General features: G+C 34.7%; 2 protein-coding genes and 1 long non-coding RNA gene across 3 annotated transcripts in view; 2 read left to right on the top strand and 1 right to left on the bottom strand.

Moving 5' to 3' along the window:
• The window catches only part of GEFmeso (Guanine nucleotide exchange factor in mesoderm), a 100,543-nt gene that overhangs the window by 36,792 nt on the left and 35,929 nt on the right, over nt 1-27,822 (bottom strand). The gene's annotated exons all lie outside the window — the stretch shown is intronic.
• On the top strand, nt 20,751-24,107 carry LOC139096612 (uncharacterized). The gene is made up of 4 exons (XR_011544990.1): nt 20,751-20,834; nt 21,628-23,694; nt 23,785-23,982; nt 24,063-24,107. It is a non-coding gene; the product is annotated as an uncharacterized lncRNA (long non-coding RNA).
• On the top strand, nt 25,259-26,514 carry LOC139096627 (uncharacterized). Its single transcript, XM_070648362.1, has 2 exons — nt 25,259-25,695; nt 25,768-26,514. Exons 1-2 carry the CDS (start codon nt 25,280-25,282, stop codon nt 26,036-26,038), a joined length of 687 nt encoding a protein of 228 aa, XP_070504463.1. The 5' UTR covers nt 25,259-25,279; the 3' UTR covers nt 26,039-26,514.

Genomic DNA, 27,822 nt, shown 5'->3' with positions numbered 1-27,822 from the left:
CTGTACCATGAAAGCATGCTCTTTGTCTGTTAGACCTTGCGCCGGATTCTTCGTCATTTCTACTTCAAGTGCCTTCCAGGAAGGTATTCCATCCACTCGACTATCATGTCAACAACATTTTATCATTTCCCGATCAAGTTCAATCCACTAAACTCACAATAGCATTAACCCCAACATCACTAACTTCCCTATCCACCTTCCATCCACTCAATCGACCATTCCACGTGCATAAACAATCCACTTCATAATCTCTTATCTAATTTTCCGTATCAAATGATTTTTCAATATTCATTGAAACTCAAACAAATGATAAAAAGTCATAGATAACATACTTAATGGATATAATAAAGTGACACTCTGACTCAAAGTTATGGAACCATTAAACAATATGCATTTTATAGCCTCAACGTGTCTCATTTTTCATAAATTTTGACTTTTAAGATTCATTCTTGAGACATTCTTCGAGTATCATGTTGCGATGACTATAAGAACAAGTCTATAGCCACTCACAACATGCCTGCATTCATTTATTTTACCTATCACATTCCACATCTAAGTTAAGATCATGTTGCATCATCTTGGTTCTATTTCATCACTTTCTTGGTTAGTGAATGGTTTCGGATTGCATGTTTATAGTTAGAGGAATTGTATGTAGAAGTAAACATTGTTGGATGTTCTAGTTATGGAATGATTCTTATGACCTAGAAATGTTCTAATGAAATGGAATTTAAAGCTTTTAATTTCGATAATAATACTCAAGGTTTTACACATTTTTAATGGATTTATGGGAACTAGATTGCTGGTTTTGATAGATAATGTGATGATTGCTTAAATTGTAGTTGAAATTGATGTAAGAATTGAAGGATTGTGTTCAATTTGCCTAGACAGTTCAATAATTCATATCCATTATGACTATAATTACTCTAGCTCAACCTTTGTGCCGCGGTACACTAGAGGACTGTCAAAAAAAATCTAGAAATGCAATAAACCGTATGTCGAGGTTTACTATCGAGGCTTACTGCCAAAGTGTTCCACAAAAAACAAAAGGTTGCCCAGCACTGCTCTAGCTGATCAACAATGCAACAACCTGCGATAAGATTGTTTGCATTCGATTAGAAATGAATATATAATTACTGCTGAAAAAAGTATCAACCGCCCTTAAATGCTGCCGCAAGGGATATATTAACTACGTTCAATCAACATCAAATATATTTACGCCGCAATATTCATATAATTAGCCTGATCAACAAGGTGATCAATAACAGAAAGTGCAGTATCAATATTATGGACACAGGGGTGTAATAAGAGATGGAGGGAGAGGTGTGTTTTGGGGGTCAGCCTTCATTTTTTTGGAAATAGAGAAAAATAGGCTGTTATCATAGGACAAGTCAAATTAAACAGAATTTGAAGGGCTAGACATGATATTTGAAGACATGTAGAAGCTCCATGATACTGTCGATAGAAATAGTAATTCACTTGGCATCGGTAACTGGCAAGCGGTTGCTAGTGAAAGAGCCAGCTACAAACGCAAATTAAAGGAGATCATGGATCACAATTGATCTGTAAGGCTAACGCAGTAAGTTACTATGTAGAAGATCCATCAAATAAGGTCTTCAAATCAGGCTTTGTAGATAGTAAATAACCTCGTGGACGACTCATGGAAGGATGCTGTCAATAGAATCAGTATTGCGCTTGGTACTGGAAATTGACTGATGGAAACCAACGATTAAGCCAGCCATTTGAAGATTAGGCGCCATTTGAAAAAGGCCATGGATCACTATTGATCTGTTCAGCGAGCAAAGTAAGTGACTAAGAATACTAAGAAGATTTGAATGCCCTCACATATCCCACCGCTCCCAACTGGCTACATCCCTGTCGATATACACACTCCTAGTAAGCACATACGCTCATATAAGTACATACAGTATGTAAATTAAGACAATGTCGGACGAAAAATAAAAGAAGTCTACATATTAATTAAAAAATATTAAATTGAGCAGTGCTGCTGTTGTGATTAATATTCTCATTAAGAAGATTAAGTTAAGAAACATTTTTAAAGTCAAGATTACTGCTAATTTATTACCAGCATCAATTAATCTCGTTGAGTCTATCAGTTTCATTTACTGAATTATAATTGAAAAATTAACTCAGTGCGACTTTTTTGCATTCAATTCCAATAATCAATTGTTGTTTATTGCCATTTTTTCTCTATTTCTTTAAAATAAAAATGATAATAAATTATTATTATTATTAGATACATATCGAATTTGATAATGGAAATCCATTTACAAGTTTAGTAACGAGCAACATTCCACAATGGGCTGTTTATATTATTGAATTAATTCTCGATATTTTTTTTTATTGTTCGCTTGCCATACATGCTTTATTTGCATTCATGGAAGTTGGAGGAAAAAAGCAATTATTATATTGTATATAGTGGTTTTGGTGATGGAATTAAATACCGGTTAGGGTTTCTTACGTGTAAATGGGTGTTGATTTTGAAGATTTTTGGTGACTTGAATGTGATTTGATCTGATTTTGTAGATGACAAAAGAGCACGAGGGCGGTTAAAGAATTCTTGGAAGGAGGCTGTTGATAGAGACAGTGTAACACTTGGTATTGGCAATTTGAAAAGGGCAGTTAGTGATAGAGCCAGTTTTAGACGTCAACTGTAGAGAGCATAAATCACAGCTGATCTGGATGACCAGCGAAGTAAGTAAGTAAGAATGTGAAATAATGCATTTTTGTGAACTTTGAAGATGTGAAACCCGAGAGACACAAATGAAGAATGCTCTGCTAAACCTCTTCTATTAGCATCAAATGGAAGTCATCTTAATGTGGATGAAATATGGAGTATGTAGCCGTGATGGAAGGTACTTTGATTGTGTTGATGTTCAGTCAAAAACTGAAGGCATCTAAAAATCAAGAAAATACGGGCCTGTAATTCTTGAGCGAGCTGATTTTCCAAACTTAATCTGAGTCGATTTCAACATTTGCCGCAATCTTACTAATGATAACCTTAATTGTCCTGTCCCATTTCTATTGATCTCAATTGATTTGTAACTAAAATTACAAAACGGTTAATCGATCCAAAATCCGACCCCATGCGGATGTGACTGTTACTTGATGTCGGATTCAGTTTTAATCTGATTGACTTGGGTTTGACAACCAAGGATTTCCGAAGTCTCGACAAATTTCTAGACCGAGAATGAGACCAGGATCGAGTCCGGGACCAACACCGTAACTGAGACCGAGACTGAGACTATCCAAGAAATCTTTGTTGATTCTTTTAAAAACCGAGTTGGTTTCTATCAAGAAGTTTCGATTTCGGAATTGGAATCGAGAAACCTTATGTTATACGAACTGAAATATGTATAAGCTGCTATGACGTCACAGATACTCAAACCCATAAACCTTTTGACAAATATCCAACAAATAATTCAAACAATCCATAACGGAACAGGGAATTCCTCATAAATATCTCAGCAGTACCCCCTAAAAAAATTTCAGGTAACCAATTCTACTTCTTATGCAGTTTACACAGCTGATGCAGTATTCAAAAAAAAAAATGTGATTGACCTTCCAATAACACGTTTGCAACTTTTTACTTCTACTGCTCATTTCTGATGCATATTCGTGTCTTCGCATAAATAAATGTTCATTAAAATATTAAATTGTTAAAAAAAAATCCACAGCAATAGAGAAATATTTGTAAGGTAAACAAGAAGAAGAATGCATGATGCATGGATTAATAGCAAATAGTCATTTTCCCATCGACATGTGACTTGAAAATAATTTATCTCCACAATTTATGTGTGTACTTTAAGGTAAACAACATTTCTGTCTTCATTTCTGTTTCTATTTTACTTTTTTTAGTGCCACATGTGTATAGAGAATGTCTATATTGAATCATCAATAGATGACGAAGATGTAGATGATGATGATGATGAGTTTATTATAAAGTTATGTGCTTAAAATTGTATTTTTCATTGACGATTCAAGACACACCTGATGATTCGATTCATTTGGAACTTCACAACATTTCAATTTTTTTTTTTTTGCTTCTTCTTCTTAGATAACAGTCGTGTCAGATGAATATGTAGCATGTATGTTACCGTATGTAGTTTTATGTGAAAAGAAACATTTCACTCAAAAATTATTAGATTAGATCTGAGAAAGTTTAAACTGAACGAATTGTTTGCGAATTTTTGACAACTCGAACCGTAAATAAAATGTGAATTATTGTGTTGCATAACAGAGTTGATTGGAATTCATTGGAGGCGCCTTCAGTGGAGTTCAGTGGAGTACTGTGGGGACACTTCTGCGACTCCACTAGATGCGCATTTAGAGGAGTACAGTGGAGTACTTTAGAGGCACCTCTGGGACTCTGCTGGACTTCTCTGAAGTTACCTCTGCGACTCCTCTGGAATCCACTGAAGGTACCTCTGCGACTCCGCTGGACTTCTTTGAAGGCACCTCTGCGACTCCACTAAACTCCACTGAAGGCACCTCTGCGACTCCGCTGGACTTCTTTGAAGGCACCTCTGCGACTCCACTAAACTCCACTGAAGGCACCTCTGCGACTCCGCTGGACTCCACTGAAGGAACCTCCACTTTTTTTGAAGTCCAAACTCCTGTGGAACCACTTTTTTTGAATTTTTGGAGTCCGGCCTCACAAAGCCCTACTAACTCTGGAGTTTAATTTATTTTTGTTTGGTAATATTGTGATGAGTAAGTTTACAGACGGTTAGGTAAGATTAGATTAGATTAGGTTAACTAGAAATGGTGATCGTTATTGATAAAGGTCTCGTGTGAATTTTGGTAAATTAATTAAAGGGAACGGTGGATTAAGATGATCTGGATAACAAGTAAATGCATGAAGAAATAGAAAGAAATTGATAATAATTTTGTAAGTTGATAGAAAATTTGTGCTTCTTCAATAAACAGAGGTGAATTTATATTAAGTCTGAATTTGAAAAATGCTTCAAAAATAACTCGAAAGACACACTACACATAAATTGCCAAAAATCAGACACCAGACTAGCTTGACTCTCACTTAAGGGCATTTACGATGAAATTCAACTTCAGGCCAGAGACTAGTCTATCTAAAGCTGGATTTTCAGCCATTCCTATTCCATGTTAGTAAACATCAATATCAACTCATATCCAATAAATGCTTGATCAATTAAACTTCATTTTCTTCAATCATCACGTCGCAAAAAACCAAGAACAATCCTGAATTTACACAACTTTTTATCGCAAAAATTGGGGCACACCCTGAAAATTTATTGAAGATTGCAGTTGAAATCAGAAAATATTGTTGTTTATAAGCAGCAAAATAATATTTTTAATTGATTATGATTCATTTCTGATAAAGAATACTGTAAAGTTTGAGCTCGACTCGACTTAGATTTTGTGTAGAAATGTCAATTCGATTCCTTCTAAAATTTAAGTTTACTTCGAGCTCTGAATTAATTTTAAGGAGCCGTTCACTTATTACGTACGATTTTACGGGAGAGGGGGGTCTAGAAATTTGTAACAGCCTAATCAAAAAAAATTTTTTGCATTGGCATTTTGTAACGTCTAGAAATTTGTTTTTTGCGTAACGTAATAAGTGAACGGCCCCTTAGTTAAGTTTTGTGTTGAATTTTGAAGCTTGTATTATCAAATCTAAAGATTAAAAGCCTCTAGAAAGAAGTTTTGAGTCAGAACAATACTAAGTAAATTATTCAAATTTCATAGTAATTTTCCGGTCCACTGACAAATTATCTTGACCCAAAATTCTTAAGATATTATGCATTTCAGATAATCAAAAGCAGCAGGACATATTTTAGTGAATCGAATCGAATCTCAATTTTTCTGGGAAGAACAAAGTGAATTTCCAGAATTTATATTGAATTGCATCAATTTTTTACGAAGATTTCCATTATTTTGGAGAGTTTTATGAATGATTCTAAATTAATTCTTATAATTCCATCAATAATTCTTGCAAAATCAATATGAATCGACAATAAAGCCGAAAACAAAAGCGGAAGAAGGAGGAAATCAAACGAGTTTTGGAATTAATGCACTTACGAAGAGTGTGACTCAATAGAATCAAATCAATCAAAATATTTTGTCAATTTGAAATTGTTCAATCAGCACTATCGCAATTTTTGTTTGACTCTATATCAGACTGCTTACATATGAACTCCATCTTCACTTTCATTCATCATTCATGTCTATTTCGTTTAAGTGAACTATAGTTATAGCGCTTAACTAGTAGGAATTAAAGTACAAATAAAATTTGGATGAAATATTCAAAAAATCTCTATTTTGAAGATCTTTTGAGTATCCAAGCTGCAGATATGCTTTCTCGACATCCCATTCAGGATAATTTTTCGGGATCGGGATGGGAATTGGGATTTCCCAGAGAGAAAGCGAGAAAGCATAGCTGCGAACTATTGATAGATTAGGGAAACCGATATCTAACCAAATGTCAAGTGTTTACAAACCCTGGTCATAAACTGCACCTTAACATGTCTTTAACTGGTTTATTTGACATTTGTATTTACATTCTTAACTGATTTTGTCCACTCGTGGTAATTCCGAACAGCATAAATCGGTAAATCGATCGAAAATTAGGCCCTTGACTGGCATGACTCTAGCTTGTGTCAAATTCGGTTTAAATCCGACACTATGCTAAAGTCACGCCAGTCTGATGCCGAATTTCGGATCCATTACCCGATTAATGCTATTCGGAAGTACAGAGAGACCGTAACTTATTAAAATCCATTAGATAACAGCTTCACAGACTCTTCCAAAAAATTATTAATTACGAATTTTTTTTACACCTTTTCCTAATTTTTTTGATAAAATCAAAACCTTGGATCTCACAAGAAATTATAAATGTACTTCCATTAAATTCCTAACTCCATCTAATAATTAAACTTTACACATTAAAATAGCATATTTACAAGATATCAAACAAGAAATGTCCAAATGCCTGCATTTCAATACCCTTGTATAATAACCAGAGATAATAATGTAAATATTTACAAACTCCAACGCCCATCAACAAATCCAAAAAAATCTTTCATTAATAAATAACAAGTATCGCCTTATCCATGCATATACTGACACCTTACTTTATTGCATGGTAAACTTAATAGATACTTAAGATAGATAAATACTTCATTATACAAAAAGTTGAACTTGTTGAGTTACCTTGCACTATTTCCATGCCTTAATATCTTTTTTTTTCAGGTCGGTAAGTGATTTTTCCCCATAGAAAGAAGAAAAAACAAACAGTTTTTTATCTTATCAAAAAGCGACATTTCTGTTTAAATAAATACACCAGAATTACAAGCCTGCGACTGTTATCAGTTAGGTGTAAATGAGTGTATGAAATTAAAACAAGATTTCACAAGAAATTGAAAAGTGAAAATTAAAGTGGATTTTTTTATATATTTTTATTTAATTAACCTCAACTAGTTACAAGCTCATTTTAATTTCCTCATTTATTCATGAAAATAATTTTCATTTTTCGCGCCGTTAAATTTACAATTCAGCCATCCATGATGGATGAAGATTTGGTGAATGAACGAGAAAGAAGCCAACAAGTTGGACGAAATAATTTTTTTTTATTTTTATTTTCGCTGGTTTGTTTCGTAAGCAATTACAGCACATGTAAATATGTGTGGATATATGATATATGTTAGTTTGCAATATTGTGAATGTAGGCAAAGGTTAATGAAATTTTAAGGAGATTTTAGCAGATTTTTAGTGAATTTTTGCTGAATTGTTGCTAAATTTAACATAACTTGCTCAATTTAGCTGAGTTGTTGCTTAGTTATCTTGAAGATTTACTCAATTTTGATGAATTTTTGCTCAATTTAGCTGAATTGTTGCTTAGTTATCTCGAAGATTTGCTCAATTTTGATGAATTTTTGCTCAATTTAGCTGAATTGTTGCTTAGTTATCTCGAAGATTTGCTCAATTTTGATGAATTTTTGCTCAATTTAGCTGAATTGTTGCTTAGTTATCTCGAAGATTTGCTCAATTTTGATAAATTTTGCTCAATTTTGCACAATTGTAGCAAATTTTCGCTGAATCTTCGTTAATTCTTGCAAAGTTGTTGCTTAGTTTGCTATAATTGTTGCTTAACATCTCCTAAATCATCCAAAATCTCCCAAATTTTCTGCCAATATCCACAGCCTCAAAATATCAATCCACAATAAGCACACGCCGTTCAAAACATGCGAATTAAAAACATTTCACAGAAGATCAATAGAAGCAAAGAAAAAATGAGTCTTTCGTCATCGCATAAAGCTCATTATAGCCACTCGCTGGGCAATCCTACCTCTGACAGCTCGCATGAAAAAGATATCTAGCTTATCCATCTCTCACATACTGTGTGCCTGAACACACGTCATTTTAAGCTCACGTAAAGTACTTTATACTTCATTTTCTTGATCAATGAGCAAAGTCGTCTGCTTTATTATAATGCGAGTCAATTCAATAAGTAATAAGTACAATAGCATTACCAGTTTCTTTCAATGTGTGTATAAGTAATGATTCATCGCTATAAATTCGCATCATTAAGCGATAAAATAATTTTTTTCATACATTATATTTGGTGTTATGACTTATTATGTTCCATTTTCTACATTACATCAAATTGAAATTGAATTGGCGCATTGTAAGAGTTTGAATGCATACAGCAAAAATTGCATAAATTGAATGTAATTGTGCGATAGCCGGAGTGCATCGTGAAGACAGACACCTGATACTTGGAAGTAATGTGAGTCATTTGGAAAAAATTGTTTATTTTTTTCTCTTCCTTTAGATAATGTGTATAATGACACACATTCAAGTAGCTAGCCTAGACACTCGACTTGTGAATTATGCTTTCGTATTCAATTTACTTCTATAAGCGTGTGATGTCAGCAGAATAATGCGAAGTTACAGAACAAAAGAATTGGCATTTTACGTTCTAGACAATATGCAGATTAACGGATATTTCGAGTTTGAATGGTGTTCTTGGTATAAGAATAATATGAGGTAATTTGAGAAGAAATTCTTGGGATATAAAGAATATCTTGGTATCTAGGTAAATTCTGATAAATTAATGTTAATAGAGAATTTAGGTTAAGTAGAGTTGAATGCAATGTTAAAGAAGAAAATTGAATAAAATTGTTTGTTTTCTTAGCATTTGATTGCGATTAGCTTTCTAGATTCTATAGTGTTGACAATTGAACGCCTAACTGTGCTGCAAATCTAGCTTTATTGTCAAAATTAATGGTTATCTTTAGATTTTACACTTCAATTGCTTGCGGAATTCGATTGAATTGTTTATTGATAATTTGCCAGAAGCTAAGCCGTCACTAAGTCGCCACGGAGCTTTAAAGGGTCCACCAAACCATTTAATACCAAATAGAAACCGTCTTCACGTGGAAAGACCAAATAACGTCCATATGGCTGCAATACGAATGCGACTTCCATTTGGCAATGGTTAAAGAGGTTTAGCGGAGCCTTAAAAGCTCCGTGGTGGTGCCTCCTTTATTTATGTCGCTCGGATAAGTCTTTTCTCCAAATTCATGATAATTCAAATCTTGATTCCATCAAATAAACCACAAAAATATATGAAATATTTTTATTCAGCACTGCCAATTATTTTATTCGCTGATTCTCCAAATTCTTCAACATATCATTCTACTTTTTTCTTTCAACATCAATCTTACAAGATATTCTCTCCATGCATAACAACAATGCCGATAATTACAACCTAATCTTGAATGAATTTCTTAGAATTTTTAGGCTCAAATTCCAGTCGAATTTGAAATGCGAAAAAATGCTTTAAATTGAGATTTAGAATTATTTCAGTCTGTAAATTACCCCAGTTCTCAAGTAATCGTTTGTATAGCCTCAAATCAAACATTAAAATGTATTCATAGAAATTCTAATTTTTCTCAATTTGCAATTTGTAAAAGCTATACATTATTATTGTTATTAAGAGGCTTTTTATACGTTAATTTATGTCATTTTGCAGCGAATGGAGAATAGTTTGCATTGTGAATAGTGTGTGTTTTATGAGGTATGGGTGAAGGTTTGTTAGCAGCATATGTCGGATTCTTAAGTGCACTTGTCATATTATATTGTAAGCATTAATGAACAAAAGCTAAGGGGTGGCAGAGACAAAGAGACCATTTTTAGATATCGCAGATCTTTCTGTAATATGAAAACATTCTCTATGCCTGTTAGGGCACTAGATAAGTTCTTGAAAACTGAGCAATTATCAATATCATATATACATCTTTGAACACTAGGCAAAGCTAAATGAGTGTCTCTACATACACAGTTTAGATACATACAGCCTCAGATCATCATTGATCAGTAGGACGAGCATTGAATAGCTGTATATCGGGTTCTAAGGAACACAATTTGCATTACGATGACTTTAGTTGTTTCTGGAATTAAACTTGCAGTTTGTCAAATAAAAACCAACCGACACGAAAAAGTTGTGCTTTATATGCCTTTTAAGCCTAATAGTACTTCAACTAAGTAGGAATCACCAGATCATTTGCTCAAACTAAGAATTTCAGTTCATAATGCCATCCTAGCCACTTCATTAATGACATTTTTACAATTTAAGTCAACATGACTTCAAAAAGCTACAACAGAAAAACAGTCCTCAAGCAGCATAATGAAGCCGCTGAAGAACTGCTGGTTGTCACCTTCACGACAAGTTGGAAGGCGCCCTGCTGTTAATAGAGATTGTTTTAAGCTATTTTTGACGACATAATGAAACAACCGCATCGTGCTGTTCGACTAATCTCAAGATTACCGTTTTCAGTAATTTTTGGGTAGTCAGCTTCAGGAAAGAGCACTAAAGAGCCACAAACCCCGGTCGGCACATATTGAAATGTTGCCACCACGGCGACGAGGTGGCAGTACACTTAAACTCATGTGGCTGCCACTTGGCAAACCCGGGAACAGAGACAGATGGAAAACCTAAAGCTCTCATTAGTACCTGACTGCAGTAAGTAAGTAAATAATCTTCAAGAAAGACATTTTATAAGCACCAATAATCAGCAACAAATGACCATCATGACTTCATCACAAAACTTTTCAACATTTTTGTTGAATATTCACGTTATTTTATCGCAAAATAAAATCAAGAAGCGTAAAAAAGCAACAAAAAACTTTACGTCACCATGTGCGCCTTAATCATCAACCACAAAATTATAACAATTTTTCGTCACTAAAACTTTCGAGTCACAGAATTTCTAGTAATTTAAGTATTTCCATATTTACCTCATCAGCTTATTCAAACTAAACAAGTAGCTAAACAGCATTGATTATTTCCTTTAAATCTTTAATTATATTTCCATATATTTTACTGTTATCTGTACAGCAACAAATTGTTAATTCTCAATGCTATTATGTAATTACACGTTTGTTTCAATTCACTTATTTATGTTCACACAAAAATATTTTTACAAGACACAAAATAATCTTTTATAGCTCTTGAGAGATGCGAAAAAGATGAGAATGAGAAATAACATCAATTTGCCATTGTTCCTGTATATTTTCTTTTCCAATGTGCTGTTTATTTCGGTGTTCAATAAAATTATTTTTTTGTTAAACAATAATTTGTTCCAACATAATGATCATGCCAGAGAGCAATTGTAGGTTTTTTAAAGCATATATGCATGCATACTGGCTATAATAATATTCGATTGCACCGTAGGGGGAACTCGAACTTTTTTAAGAGATTTTAATGTTTATTGTTATGTATTTACACTCAGTCTGTCTGTTCCACTTATAATTCCGCAAAAAAATGTACTTTAGTCGGTTCCTTATGTATTGCCCGATAAAAAAACCCGAAAAAAACGTAAGTTAACTTTACTTACTAAATCAACCGTACATTTGAACTTCCAAACATTTACTGATGAGACATAGAACAAAAAAATAATATGAATGAATAAATACACAAAAAAAAAACAGTCAGCCACACGATCAAGTATCGTGTGCATACGTATGACGAATATATGAATATGTGTAACGATATCTACAAAGTTAATGTTGTGTGTGTCAAGACATACCTTGAGATAGCTTATCATATGTATTAATAATATTTTTCGGTATTAAAGTCATGAATGTTAAAGTCCATACACATATAAAGAATTTATTATTTTATCGCTTAACATACTGATCGTCACCTTCACAAATGTTTACTTAGTTTTTTGTGCTGCTATGTATTGTTGTTATTATACAACAATAGCCTGTTTGTATATTCGTCACACTTCAAGCTCATCAACATCAACGTGAGTTTTAGCGTTTGTGTGGTTCTATACTCTCATGGATTTATATTATTCTACTGCTGTGCGCGTCATATTGCATGACAAAAAATCACCATGTAACTGTCCTGTGTTGAGTCAAAATCACTTCTTTGTTTTGTGTTGTGTGTAGAAGAGATGATATGAAAGCTTTTTGTGTAAATTACTTTTTTTGCTTGCTATTCTTTCGTTTCTTTTTATTATTTTGGGTTTGAGGACAAGGGATAGGAAGTTCTTGATGCGGAAAGTCAGGTGGAGTTAGGTGTAAAATTGATGATAGTTTGGTGATTTGGAACTTTGATTTTTGAATAGAGTATTTGGAGTGTACACTTGGAATTGGTAATTGGAAGGCGGTAGCCAGAGGTATAGCCTGTTTTAGGTACCAACTGAGGGAGGCCATAAATCACATAAGTAAGTATTTAGAGTGTAAATCAGATTTGTTTGACAAGTAAGGCATTAATACTGTTCAATGGTAGGTTTTGATGTTGCTAATGCGACAGACAGACCTGTTTCTGAAAGGCCCACGAGTAAGAAATGTCTTTAAATCTTGCCTTAAGCTAGCGTCACACCAGCGTCACAGGCCCCATGCCAGATTCGAAGAAAATTCGACTTCATGTCAGAGTCAACCTCGAGTGAATAAAAAGAACTTTATAACTAGTTAATAGCAATGAATGTCCAGTTGATGACTAGTACTAACGCATTTTTGTACACTCGGGAAGTTGGTATGGGGAATTTGAGTTTGTTTGTGATTTTGAGTCATGTAATTTAGTCGAATCTGCCGTTGAAACATAAAGATTGTATGATCGAATGACTAGTTTATGATGAGGTGTTTGACTCTAAATTCTAACATGATGAAACTAGATGGGCATGTTCATGAGCGTTGCTAACAGCTTACTCTCCTAGTGAGAGCACTCACTTTATCTGCTAGGGAAAGTCTCTCTCAGATATGTTCCTTAGCAACAGAAGAAGTAGTAGCTAGTAAGTATCACTTTAGTGAGAATGTGGGTTCTATAGTCACTAGACGTGCTCGTTTTGCATTGACCAGTGATTGTGCAGCCAGAAAAATGTAAGAAATGCCATGAATCGTATGCCGTAAGTGGTTTCGGTCAATGTTTACGATTAAGATACTTACTTACTGGAACCATGCTCCGATTTGGAGCCTAGTTTATTACAAAAGGTCTTTCATCTAACTCTGTTACTGGCCACATCACAAAGCTTGTACAAATTTCCTGTTTTTACGACTAAGATGTGCCACGAAAAATGAAAGGTTGTCCATCACTGCTTGAGACATTCTCTCCGCTTGTCAATGAAGTTACGTATGCTCAATCCAAGGAAGTAAGTAATTAAGTAAGTATATTCACTAAAAGCACTATTAGGGCTTCTTAGTTCTTTCATTTAAACCGAACAGTTTTTAATAAGAGTATTGTCAAAAATTTCATTCTTAATGAGCCTCTCGTATTCTCTCTCAGCCCAGCAATCTCAAAATTAAAGGTCAATTCCATAGTTCACGGTCACCTTTGACATTCACGGCTTTAAAACTAACGCAAAATAATATCCATAATGACATTTTCTCATGCGACATTAAAAGTACGCTAAAACTCAACGAGTTCATCACCCTTGAATACAAAAACTTACAAAAGAAGAATTGATAAGAAGAAGAAGAAGGAAAAAAAAAGGCGAAGTGAAATGTACGCCGACACGATAATTGAAGGCTGAAATATTTGCTAGACCAGCTGATTAAATATTACATCCTCGATTGCATCTCGCTTTAAAATTTTAACATATAAAATAATCAAAAAAAGCGATTTTTATTATTTATTCAAGCATCACAAGCAGCAGTACCGAGGGAGTTCATTGCTATCCACATGCATATGCATATTCATTAATTTTTTCTCTTTGCTGCATCACTGACCAATTTCAATTCCATTCAAAAAATAATATCTTTTCATTTTCATTTAAATTTATTTATGGCTCTTTGAAAATCGGGAAGGTTTTGCTGCCCATTAATTACTTTTTTTTCATGGTCTTCACTTTTATTATTATCACTTCCACTTTCATTTCGAGGTCTTTCACGCTTATATTATTATTATTTTTGACTAAGGTTTTGACACAACAAACGATAATTGTTGGCACATCTCTTTTTATTCATTTATTTTTCATTATCAAATGTATTCGTGAGCATGTTTGTAAAACATTTGTATCAATTTGCAGCACATTTGTTACACGAGAAATTATGAGAAAAACCATGGAAATTTTTTTTTACTTTAAAAAATAAGAGAATCGATGAGAAAAAGAAATTTTTATTTTACATGCTAAAATTACAGCAATTAACAGAAATGTCGGTGATGATTTAATATTTATTTATGAGAAATGTCTGGTATTGGACAGACTCTGGTATTCGGAAGATGACGGCTGGATTTATTATTGTCGGAATTGCTACACGTGTATCCTGAACTGACGTGTTCTGATCAGAGTTGGCAGAACTTTGAGATTCTGGACTACAAATGTCCAAAAAGGCGCCTTAACTATGGAGTCGCCTCAAATGGTGTTTGGACTCCAGACCCAGCCAACTCTGGCTCTGATAAAGGTTCCAATTGCCCAATAATAGCTGAAATAGCTTTTAGTTATTACAATAGCTTTTGCAGCTTAAGTAAGTCGAAGGCACATTCTTATCATACCCTTGAACTTACGTATGCAAGCAACCTTAATAGTCACACAATTTTTTAGTTTCACATGCAATCATATCCCGAACTGGCTGAAGTTATCGAAACATAAAGCTGTCTACAGTCGTTCTGTAAACACAACAGTGGATCTCCCATTGCGAGTAGTGCTACCAAGCCAAAGAAGTATGTAAGTAACTTAGCATAGCATATACGTATACATACTTAGCATAATAACTAGCATAATTAAGTAAGCTTCTCATGCAATCAATATCAAAACAATATAAATAAGAAACGAATCCTGATTTTACCAAATTCGACTTCTAGCCGGTTCTTCTATTAGATTTCTTAGCTTATAGTTAACAATGGCGGGTTGCTAAGCCTGCGTACCATGTGGTAATCAGAATCTCGTTTGACTCCGGTTCATTTTGTGGGTTGGATCAACGGATTCCACAGTGACAATGTTGGTGCATGGTGAAACTTTACCTTATTCGGCTTAAACTCGAAATGAAGCTAGATGCGGCTTAAGCTACATATATTGATCGTTCTTCACCTTTTAACTATCAAATTCAAGGCAATCTACTGACGATTTTTTAATCTTTTAAAGCCTTATATCTTCTGGAAAAGCTAACACATAATCCATTAATTTAGAAGCTCATCTGAAGCACTGGACACTAGTGTATCATACTTAAAAGCAAATTTCAATTCGAGGGTGTAATACCCTAGGCCCTAGGGTGCTCTAGAAACCGGGCCCAGTGTTTAAGTATATTCCATTTAAATTCCAAATTGTTGGCCATCCCTATTGCCACTCAGACTTGATTTTATCAACCAAACACTTTCAATTTCCAACTTCCTAGCATTACAATTGCTGTTCAATTTTGGCATCGCCTCCTCCTTCTTTCACAAAACCTATTCATTCATTATGTGTTATTGGCGCTTTATAATTTCAATTTTTTATTATTTTCAATTTCAACAGACATTGTCGTGTACACATCTAGTGTTGCTTTTTGTCATTTATCGATGTCAATTAATATTTTTTTCAATTTTTAATCTATTATGATTTACTATTATGCATTGACATGTGTGTGAATAAAAAAAAAACAATAATTGATGATGAAAAAACATTAATAATCGATACACATACATAACTATTATGTGTGCCTTTTTAAAAGGCAACAAAAAGTGAATTTTCATTCTTCTTTTGTGTCTTAAGCTTTGTTTTCATTATTATGCAAATGATGACGAAAGAGAGAATTGGAAATGAATTTTCTTATCTGAAGTTAAAGATAAATTCATTTGTCATTTTGGTAATAATTACTATTGTCATCGTTTTATTGAGGTAATTGATTTATTATAGGCTTAATGTGTGGTTTAAATGGATAGAAAGTGACAGTTTTGATAGGAATTTTTTTAACTTTTTAAAGAAAACTCTAGCAGGTAAAAAGCGTGCTCTCAAGAGGACATGAAGCTGCGAACAATGCTCCAGAGCATGCTCATCTATATTATAAACCAGGGTTATAAAACAGGCACCTGTGACAGGTCAAAACCGTAAAAATTCTTGATAATTTGTATGGTTTTGTAAGAAAAATCATACAGATTATCTAGAATTTATACGGTTTTGACCTGTCACAGGTGCCTGTTTTGAAACTCTGTTATAAACACCCAATTCCTTTGCTGATACAAGAACGAAAGCCATGTGAAGCCGAAAATTGGGGGTTATCATGGGGAATGGGTGTAATGTGATGCCACGTGAAGCTATGTAAAGCTGAAAATTCTGAAGTAGGACGCCACGGACGCTCCCGATACTTTAGTCTTGTATATTTAAGCTCTCATGGTTCGGATCATATTTTAAGGAGCACCTGACTAGATAGACCAACAAAGTCGAATCCAGAGATGCAAAACAGGTGCCTGTGACAGGCGAAAAACGGATAAATTCATGATAATTTATATGGTTTTTTCCACAAAACCATACACATTATCAAGAATTTTCCGGTTTTTACCTGGCACCTGGTTTGCAACTCAGATCGAATTTAATAAGTCTTAAATTAATGTTTAAAATTTTATGGATTGAATATCCAAAAAATAAGGTTAAAGTCGTTAATATCGCAAATTAACTGAAAATTTCAGAAGATAGATAAAGTTGCAGATGATTTGCATGAGTAGCAACAAGCCTAAATACACCTGAAAGTTCGCAAACAGTGTTTCAACTCAATATCATCCTAATTTTGGAATTGACTGAATTTAGAGATGATTAATATTCATTTAAATGTGTCATAACTTAGTCACAACCAGAATTTGATTAGAATACTACCAATCGTCATCAAATAGGCATGGACAGTCACATCAAATCCCCATAAGGAGCCTCATTTTGCTCAGCTACAACCAGATATCACGCAACGGTCAACTTGTGCCCAAGCCAAAGAAGCAAGCAAGTATATTCAGATATCATCACCAACTTTAACATATTTTGCTGATTCAACATTGATTTCACATCCAAAAACTTCATTTCTAGCCAAAACATTTTGTCATCATCAACATTAATTAATCAAAAGACGCACAACAACTTAAAAGACCCTCAGACATTTCATCATACAATCAGTAAAGCATTTAGTGAGGTGATAATTAAAAGATTGCCAAAAAAAATAAATATTATTAAGTAATTTAAGCATTTAGCGATGTGATATGTTCGGCCTTGTGTCTCTACATGAAATTATTTACACATAAATTCCTTCATTAAATCAATTTTCACAGTTTGCATATGCCACAAAGTTAAAAAGAAAGTTTGCAATCAATCCACGTTTATCAATTCATGTTCTTTTTTGTTGTTGTTGTCTTCCTCATAACAATCATGACAGTTTCCTTGTCGAGATATATTATGATGGCTGTTATGATCTGTTGTAGACAGTGATAAGCCGTGGGCAACATTCTTTTTATGCAAACAAGTTGTGAATATTAATCAGGCAATTTTCAGCTTTTACAGCTGAGAAAAGGACCGTTGAGGTCATACAAATTGGTCTTGTTAACAATTTTGCATGATTTTTTCATCGGGATCCGTTTGTCTATGACGTCACGCAGATAATTGAGTTTTTGACCCCATGATCCACTCTCCTTCAACTTGACACTTGATATATAACAACATCTCGACCCCTCGGTCATCCCTTCATCCCCTCGATCACCCCTCGATCACCCCTTTCACCCCCTCTCCCCTCAAAACCTCTCCATAATAACCAAATTGACCCCTCCATCCACAGAGATTATCATAATTAAGTTCAATGCATTAATTCTTTAATGTCTCGCGAGATATTACAACTGACCTCATTGCAGTCGGAAATGATAAATTATTATTAGAATCTTTTTATATTTTTAAATGCAGTAGGAACATTTAAAGTACTGAATGAGGAAAGAGAATTATGAGAAATTATTGAATTTACTTGACGGCTTTTGTTTGAAAATTATTTACGAGTTTATACTTTATGACTTGAGAAATTTATGAAATTATTGTAATGAATTTCCTTGTATTGAGTATGAGTTCTGGATTTGATGGAGTTATTGAGTGTTAAGTTGTATTTACTTCCGATTTTATGAGAATTGACCCGAACATCACAACTTGTCTGCAAAAAGAGCGCAATATCGACGTGTCAAAGTTAAGACGGAATGTGGCTCTGACGGACGCTTTTTACGGCAAATAATGCGGTATGATGCATTATATTGCTCGGAATCCACTAAATGGATCAGTAAATACTAGTCTACTCGGAGTGACAGTTATTCAACTGCTAAATAGAGACGGTTTCTATTTGATGTTAATAAAAAAGATTTCTCGAATAGCACAAGTCAGGTAATCAATCCAAAATCTGACATCAGATGACTTTATGACTCAAAAAATCAGGCCGGCGTGACTCTGGCATTGTCTGAATTCAAACCTAATCCTGCATTTTGCCAGAATCACACTGACCTGATGCCCGATTTTTGATAGATTAATTCATTTGTGCTAGTTGAGTTTGACGGAGTCTTTTTCATTTGTGTCGCTCAGGGACTGCCTTAAATGCATCGTTAAGCTCTCAATTCTACACTGGAGAGTAGACAGAGAGTTCTCAAATTCTCATTCTCATTGGAATTTCAAGCTAGAAAACTAATACAAAATTTTGAAGAATTTCATATCAAATTGTCAACTAATCATTCATCTACGCATTTCCAGACGACAACTCATCCGACAAACATTACTAATTCATTTAAAATGTCGTAAATAGAGAAATCTTCTCATAATACAAACAATTTCCAGACAGAACATGAATGAATGAAAATTGTGCCAATTGTGGTCAAATAATGAATTATTGTGACAAATCAGCAGGAAAGTCAAATTCATCATCAATATGATTGTTAATTATAAAAATCGTAAAGAGCAACACTCATCAATGTCGACCCATAAACACCATGAAATTGATACAATTTACACAGATATTTTATAATAAATCAAACAATCCATCAATTATATCTAACAGATTCATTAGCAACACTAGTCATCCATAACATCAATAATAATATTCAGCCAATTAACCAATAATCATATTTGAAATCCAAGTCATATCGATTAAGTGAATCTCACTCATAAAAGTGAAAGGCTTGTCTAGAAACAAATCATTTAGAATAAGAAATAAAAAAATCATGAGAAATTCATGTCAAGATTGAGTTTAATTGAGAAAAAAAGAATTTATATACAGCTGACGCCGTATTGACACATTTATTCATTTCAAGATTGATTTGCAATTAATATGCTGTGAATCTGCAAAAAATCATTAAATCTTTTGGGTAGATTTGGTTATGACGTCTAATGCTGTGTGTTTTAAGTGTTTGATAGAACTTGGGACATTGATCCGTATGTAGCCAAATCAGCTGATATAAGATTACTCACTTACTTACTTCGATGGTCGTACAGAACAATTGTAATTCTCTTTTTTTAATTTCCACTTGTTAATTTCCAAATGGTGCAAGACTAATTCTTTTAAAGCTAAAATATCAAGCCTGAGGAGTTGTATATGCTTTTTACAAGACTCAAAATCAGTTACTCTCAAATTATGCGACGTAATACACTACAATGTCATCTAAGCCTTCAAGTATATCGTGAAATATAGAAAGAGACACAAATTTAACGCTAGATACGTTGGTTACTATGCCAAGCGTACAAAAGTTTGATGATCAGGTCTGTTGTGAGACTTATTTCCAGTCAACAGTTGAAAAACTACTTCCTAACTTGCTAATCATTGGATATGAACTTCTCGAATGGTACAATCTGACAAACCACATTGTTTGCCCTAAAATGAGTCGGAATCTGCAGTCACGAGGACGTCAGAGTAATTTTGCTTCTTTCCATTAATACGGCGACCCAACAAACCTATCAAACACGGTCTGCTGTTGTCAAAAGTGTAATTCTGAGCCTTTTTCATTGCCATAACTAGTGGAATAGTTTGGACTTCACTATGAACTATAGATCTATGTTTAAGTACAGTAGCCCAACTAATCCTCATGCGCTAAACTGTCACTTGCCTTGACATTATTTGCTAATGTACAGCCTTTCCCGATCGGCACTCTTTGAAATGTTGCCACCATGGCGACGAGGTAGTAGTATACTTAGAACCAAGTAGCAGCCACTTGGCAAATCCGGTTGTTTTCGCTACTACTACTTCTTATACTAATACCAGTATACTACTACCTTGTCGCCTTGGTGGCAACATTTCAATGACATTTTTCTAGAATTTCACAGCTTGACAAAGGACAGCCAACGATACAGTCAGTTTTAGACGTCAACTGAGAGAGGCCATGAATCACAGTTAATCGATACGGCCAGCGAAGTAACTAAGTAAGTATTCAGCTTCAAACCTCTCATCTGAGACATCATTTATGAACAATCCCCCTCCCATTAGAATCAAGTCTCAACTCTCTCTCTTAATATTTTTCTTAGAAAATTTTAATTAAAAAATTTCCAAAAACGAAAAAAAATTTCTCTTCAAGTAGGTTCAAGTATATCTCATAAGATCAAGTACAATCTTTATCATTAAATTCCCACATAATTCATTAGCTCAACAGACACACTTAAATCTCCATTGATCGAAAACTATAATTATGTCAACAAGATGCTCATTAAACGGCTTTATATAAAATAAATTAATTCTCTGCTATTTGATCCTCAAGTTATGTGGCTTGTCATGCCATAAAGACATAAATACGATGCATTATGCAAAAGATGATGAAATTAAAAAATTTGTTGAACATTTTCATTTGTCATGATGATAATCATCACGTAAGAAGGGCGATCGTACCAATTTTACAGTTTTGATTCAATTGTCATCATCATCATAATGTTATTATTATTATTATTCAATAGATATCTAGGCATAAACCGAGCCCAATTTAAAGTGAGCCATAGCTTCTCTGTTGGCACAATTGAATTGAGTTATATATGACAGCATAACTGCATTCTTCGTGGGCTTTACAGAAAAATAAAAAATTCCAACTTTTTCTTTCTTTTTTTCTGTTTTGTTTTCCTTCTATCTTGACGATGACGATCATGATGATGCCGACGTACAAACTGAAATTGAGCATCATCACTTGAAAATAAATAAATAAATTTTTTGTATTGCATAATATTACAGCAATATATGCTATATGGTGTATGGATGGAGACGGGGCGAGATGAGATCTCTTCAGATCTTTCACAAAACAACCAGAAAACCCGAGCAGCATAATATGGAAAATTGTATTTTTGTCCGTAAAAATTGGTCAACATGAGCCTTCACAGAGCCGTCAAGGCAACTTTGCGTCTTAACGTTAATCCAGCAATAAAACTGAAGTGAACAGAACATTGCGGCGAACCGCATTTATCACCGTCATAGTGAGTCAAAATCAGCCGTCCAACAGTCGCAATCTTTAGTCTAAACATAAACATGGTGACATATTGGATTTCCGAGCAGTACAATGCAGCAAACCGCATTTTTCATCATTATAATGTGTCGAAATCAGCAGTCCTAAAGCCGCAGTCTTTAGTCTTAACGTTAATATGGCGACAAAATGGAATCCCGAACAGCACAATATGACAAACCGCATTTATTGTCGTTAAAATGGGTCAAAATTAGCAATACCAGAGCCCAAACTTTAATTTGGCGACAAATTGGAGTCTCAAGCAGGAAAATATGGCAAACTGAATTTTTTGCCATAAAAATAATTCAAAATCAGCCATGACAAAGTCGATCAGCCGTGACGATACGTCTTAAACTTAATATGATGACAAACAAGAGCCCCGAGTAGCATAATTCAGTAAACTGCGAATTTCACCTTAAAAATTGGTCAAAATCAGCCGTCAGACAGCCATCAAGACCATTTCGCTTCTAAACTTTAGTAAGGCAAAAAACTGGAGCCCCGAGCAGCTCAATGTTGGTAAAAATGTATCAAAATCAGCCGTCTCAAAGTCTTTAGGTCAATATTACTTATTAGCTTTAGAACGGTGACAAACTGGGGTCCCGAGCAGCTCAAAGTGAGTTAAAATCAGCCGTCATGGTTTCATTTGGACAATATTGCGTCTTACCCTATATAAGTTGACCTAGCAGTGCCTTACCAAACACCCTGCACTGCCCGGGAAAGGTTTTTGCTCTTGTCTGAATTATAATTCAATTCATTAAAGCCAAACAAAGAATGACGGTACTAAAAAACCTTAAAAATATATATCTCCACATATCCATCTTTTTTTTTGTTTCTGTTATTCAAAAAAATATATACAATAACAAGAGGGAACGAATTATAAGAAAGTCATGTCTCGCGTAGGTGACAAAAAAATAAAAGTATTTCGAAAATAAACATCACATTTCATTGATAGCGTCATTTACTGCATCTCATATTAATTATAGATCATGGCATGCCGCTGCATGTTGCACGTAGGTATATTGAAAAAAAAAATGCTCATAAAAAAATTAATTTGTAACAGTCCTATAAAAATATATTGCCATAATGTAAACATAAATCGAGAGTTGAGCATTTTTTCTGGGCGAATTAGAAGTTGTTGGCTCTAGTTTGTCTTGCTGCTAGCTTAATTAGAGTATCACACAATTATTCGACGTTATTAGAAGACCTGTAGAAGCTCTACTAAATAAGGTCTTTAAATCAGACTTTGTGGATGGTAAGAGAGCTCGTGGTAGACCGAAGAACTTTTGGAAGGAAGCTGTCGATAGAGACAGCATTGCATTTAGCATTGGCAATTGGCTGGCGGAAGCCGGTATTGGCAATTGATTTGTACGGCCTGCGAAGTAAGTACTCAATAATTCTGGTCAGTCTTATGGGAGAATCAGAAGAATTCCTGGATTGGAATGAACTGGCAGAAGGTTTAGGAGGATAGAGGCTGTCTTTAGACAATCCATACGCTCGGCAATGAGCCTTCGTTCGCTTCAGTCAAGGAAGTAAGTAAGTAAGCCTCATGAGAGATCTGTGGACATATGAAGATGTTCAATAGTTTTGTATAGAAAATGGAGAATTAGGAAGGATTCGTGAAGGGAACGTAAGTAGTTATTGCACTTGGAATCAGTAAATGGCAAGTGGAAGCCAGAGCTAAAGACAGCATCAGATGACTTCCCGTATAGTCGAGAATTTGTCGAGACCGAAGCTTCGGGCAACCTTAACTACATTTATGGGAGGTCACGGAACTCAATTGATCAATACAGGCAGTGGAGTAAGTAAGTATGAATAGCTCCTAAGGAACCATTCACAAATTACTTAATAAAAAATCCCTGTTTTATCATAAAATTTCTCAACCCTTCCTACAGCCCTGCTGCATCACTTACAAACAATCCCTTATCAGTTACACTATTTTGACACTTCATGGAAGCTTGTCGAGATAAAAGTCTTAAATTTGACAAGATTTACACTACAAAAATATTTGCCTAAATACTTTCGAAACCCTACAAGCTACACTTTATCTAAGGTATATAAGGATCTTGTAATTAGATGTAATTAAGTCATTTGTAAGTCAAAAATCAGCACATCAACTTCATCAACATGTATTTTCTACTAATTTTAATGATTTCTGGTTCTATAAATTCAGCATATTCCTTCAATGCAACAGCATTCTGCACGAATATCAACAGATATGGATTCTTTCCGTACGAAAATAGCATTGACTGTTCTGAATACGTAAAGTGTTACTCATATGATGGGACATCAATATTAGGTAAGGTATATCCGTGTCCTGGAACAACTTTATTCGATCCAGTATCATCTTACTGTCAAAGTGGATATAAGTGCATCCCACCGCCTACAACTACGACGACTACAGGAACGACAACAACAACTACGACTGTAACAACTACAACAATGTCTACGACGACAGCTAATCCACCATCATTCAATGCCACAGCATTTTGTTCCAATCAGATTCGAGGATATTATCCTTATCCTACTGGATGTGTCAAATACATTTATTGTTATACTTACGATGGTGCATCAATGCGTGGTGCAGTGTTAACATGTATTGGAACTACAGCATTTGATCCAGCATTAAGATATTGTGCTGTTGGATATACTTGTACATAATCAAAGCACAAATAGAATCTTCAATGATATCCTTAAATATGAGTAATAAAGTGTCATTTCCTATGACTTAAAAACAAGGTTTATAAATAGAACTGGCAATAAAATGAATAAATAAAGACGCACAAGATAAGCAAAAGATAAAGTCACAAAATTTGATATTCAAATATATTTCACTTTTCTTGGCCTTGATTTTGTTATTCAAGCAGTGTTGTTCATTGTTTTGAGGATGGGAAAGTCATGGCTACGGGAACTTGGTGATAAGATTGAAGGTTAATTAGGTGGATGTGTCTCAAATGTGTTCAAGGTTATTATAAATTTAGGTGAGCCGAATTGCACGATCTGAAATTCGGAACCTAGCCGACGTAATTTTGGGATTTAAATCTAATCCAGTACCAAGTCAGAGTCACGTCTGTCTGAGCAGCAAGAATGTCTAGTCAGATTTTGGTGATTTTTCGATATTCTTGAACTCGGTTTGTTGCATTAATTGTACATAAATCCGTGAATAGATACATTAAATTGATATGTATCAGATTATACAGGCATGCAACCCTGTGCGGATTTGATGTCCATTGCATCAAGCAACTAACAAAGCATCTCTGTGTCCAATTCATTTCATTAAAATTTATGATCATTTTCGCGAATTTTTCTATTTATCTTAGATAGCTTTATCTTTGATACTAAATAGAAGTTACTTTATTCATCAAGCAGTCACTTCCAAAATTTCAAGAAATGAAGATCATCAAAATTTTCGCAATTTTTATCATCATTAGTTCAGCAAATTCCCAAACATTCGACGCAAATACATATTGCAATTCATTATCAAGTGGCTATCATCCCTATCCAGGAACTACCAACTGCACAAATTATGTCAAATGTTATTCAAATGGCGTAAGCATGCTTGGAGCAGTTTATACCTGTCCAGGTTCCACACTGTTCAACCCAACCTTGTTGTACTGTGATACTGTATATGTTTGTGTTCCTGCAACAACAACGACTACTGCTGCCACAACGACCAAGGCAACTGCTGCACCTACGACTACAACGACTGTGCCAACGACTACGACGACCGTTGCTGCAACGACAACAACGACTGCAACAACTACCACGACTCCCAAAGTGACCAAAGCTAAGACAACCACCACAACGTAAGTATCTCCAATAATAATCATGGATTGTCATGGATTTGAAGAATAAATTCTAAAAATTCAATTTTTCAGCACAACAGCAGCACCAACTGATGCCCCAACAACTCTTCCTGATACCACAACAGAAGCAATCGTAGATACAACCACAACAGCAGCCGCATTTGATGCTAATACTTTTTGTGCCAATCAACCCTATGGATACTTTGCATACCCAACTGGATGTGTTAATTATGTTTATTGTTATGTCTTTAATGGCGTGATGGTTGGAAGTATTTATGAATGCGTCGGTACAACTAAATTTGATCCTCAGCTGAGATTTTGTATGGATGGGTTTGAATGCTAAGTAGGATATAGGAACGGCAGGGGTTTTAAGGGGTTTTGAGGGGATATTGAGTTGTTATTGGACTGTCTTTGTTTTGATCTTATGATTTTGTATAAATTGAGACCAGAGTTGGTGCCTCCACTCCCAAAGTCCTGCCAATTCCGGTTGAGACATCAATAACCCTTAAAACTGAGAGAACTGCGCTTCAGCCGATCATAATCACATCCATGCTTTCCAATAATTTTTTCATGTTCACATATAAACATTTTTTAGTAAAATTAATGTTGCACTACAGCAGCAGCAGCAACGACTTCATGCCTCATTGATCATTCAGATCGTAAATTCATTATTAGATTTTTAGTGTTGTTTAAACATGGAATATGTGACTTGTGCTAGAGATGTAAAATATTTTTAATGGATTTTCTTGATTGAGAATAAAAAATTTTAATGCGTTTATTAAGGAACGGAGAAGGAATGGCTGGCTTAAAATAATCAAACTTAACCTGTAAATTATTACTGCCAACTGTTTACTTTCAATAGACATAACGGTGATGTTTATTGCATTTTCTGTTACAGCATCAAAAAAAAATTAGAAGCTCTTTTCTTTGTCTTTCTATTCCCCATTCGAGTGTATCCTTGAAGCTGTCTTAAACGATTAAGCATGCACTTTATAAACAAATTGATCGAAGTTTACGCTTGTCGACTATAAAGCCTCTATATCTCATGTTTATTGTATGTACTTAATGTGTATATAGATAGATTAGATAGAAGTTTATACTCAACTTGCACATGACATGCAGGCTTGGCGACGAGAGTCTTGTGCAAATCAATTTTTCGCTTATGGCGCGATCGCTCAACGTCAGTCGATAATTAAATAGTTTTTTTATCTTATTTTCTTTTATAAGTCGCGGATCATGTGTGTATGCATATATGTTGTAGTGAATGAACATCCACAACAACAACAACATGGAATTTATCGACATTCATCAAAATAATTGACTAATATCCTACGGGCGACATAAAAAACTATTGTAAATTCTTTTGTGACTTGTTCAAGCCATGATAAAATTTAAAATAGATCGAGAAACATTGAAAATTATAATCAGATTGGATGCTTGTTGGCTAGAGGATATATAATAAGGCTGTAAAAGATGTTAATAGTCTGGCAATTAAGTGCAACTTTATTGCAAATTTCCATTACTATTGTTGGTTGGCATTAAAACATCTTTCACTATTTTTATCTCATTTTTATCTAAATATAAAGTTGTACAAATTGTTACGCGTGGAGGTTACAGGGGTACTCATCTACTGTAATGTCCACTTGTTGGTCCATTTCTACATGTTGTCCTGCTATCTTCAATTCCGATCTGAATGGTCATCTTCTCTCCTGCTACTCCTCTTTTCTCTAATGGTTCCCTTTCCGCCTATGGGCCCCTTTTTCGCCTGATGGTCCCCTTTCCGCCTGGTTCTCAACTATTTTTCTGCTGCTCCTCTTTCCCCCTGATGCCCCTCTTTCTGCCTGATGCTCAACTTCCCACATGATGCTCCTCTTTTCCCCTGATGCCAATTTTTCTGCCTGATACTCCACTTCCACAATGATGTTCCTCTTTCCCCTGATGGGCCCCTTTCCATATGCTGCTCCTATTTCCCCCTGATGTCCAGTCTCTTTTCGCCTGAAGCTCACCTTCCTCCCCGAATGCTCCTTTTCCCCCTGACGGCCCCATTTCCATCTGATGCTCAACTTTCCCCATGCTACTTCACTTTCTCTATGCTACTCAACTTTCCCCCAGATGACCCTTTTTGGA

Source organism: Chironomus tepperi, unplaced genomic scaffold, assembly GCF_022539635.2.
Source record: "Chironomus tepperi strain 1889 unplaced genomic scaffold, CSIRO-AGI_Ctep_v1 contig_395, whole genome shotgun sequence".
Classification (NCBI taxonomy): domain Eukaryota; kingdom Metazoa; phylum Arthropoda; class Insecta; order Diptera; family Chironomidae; genus Chironomus; species Chironomus tepperi.
Note: the sequence above shows the minus strand (reverse complement) of the source record. Positions and strands in the feature narration are given on the sequence as shown.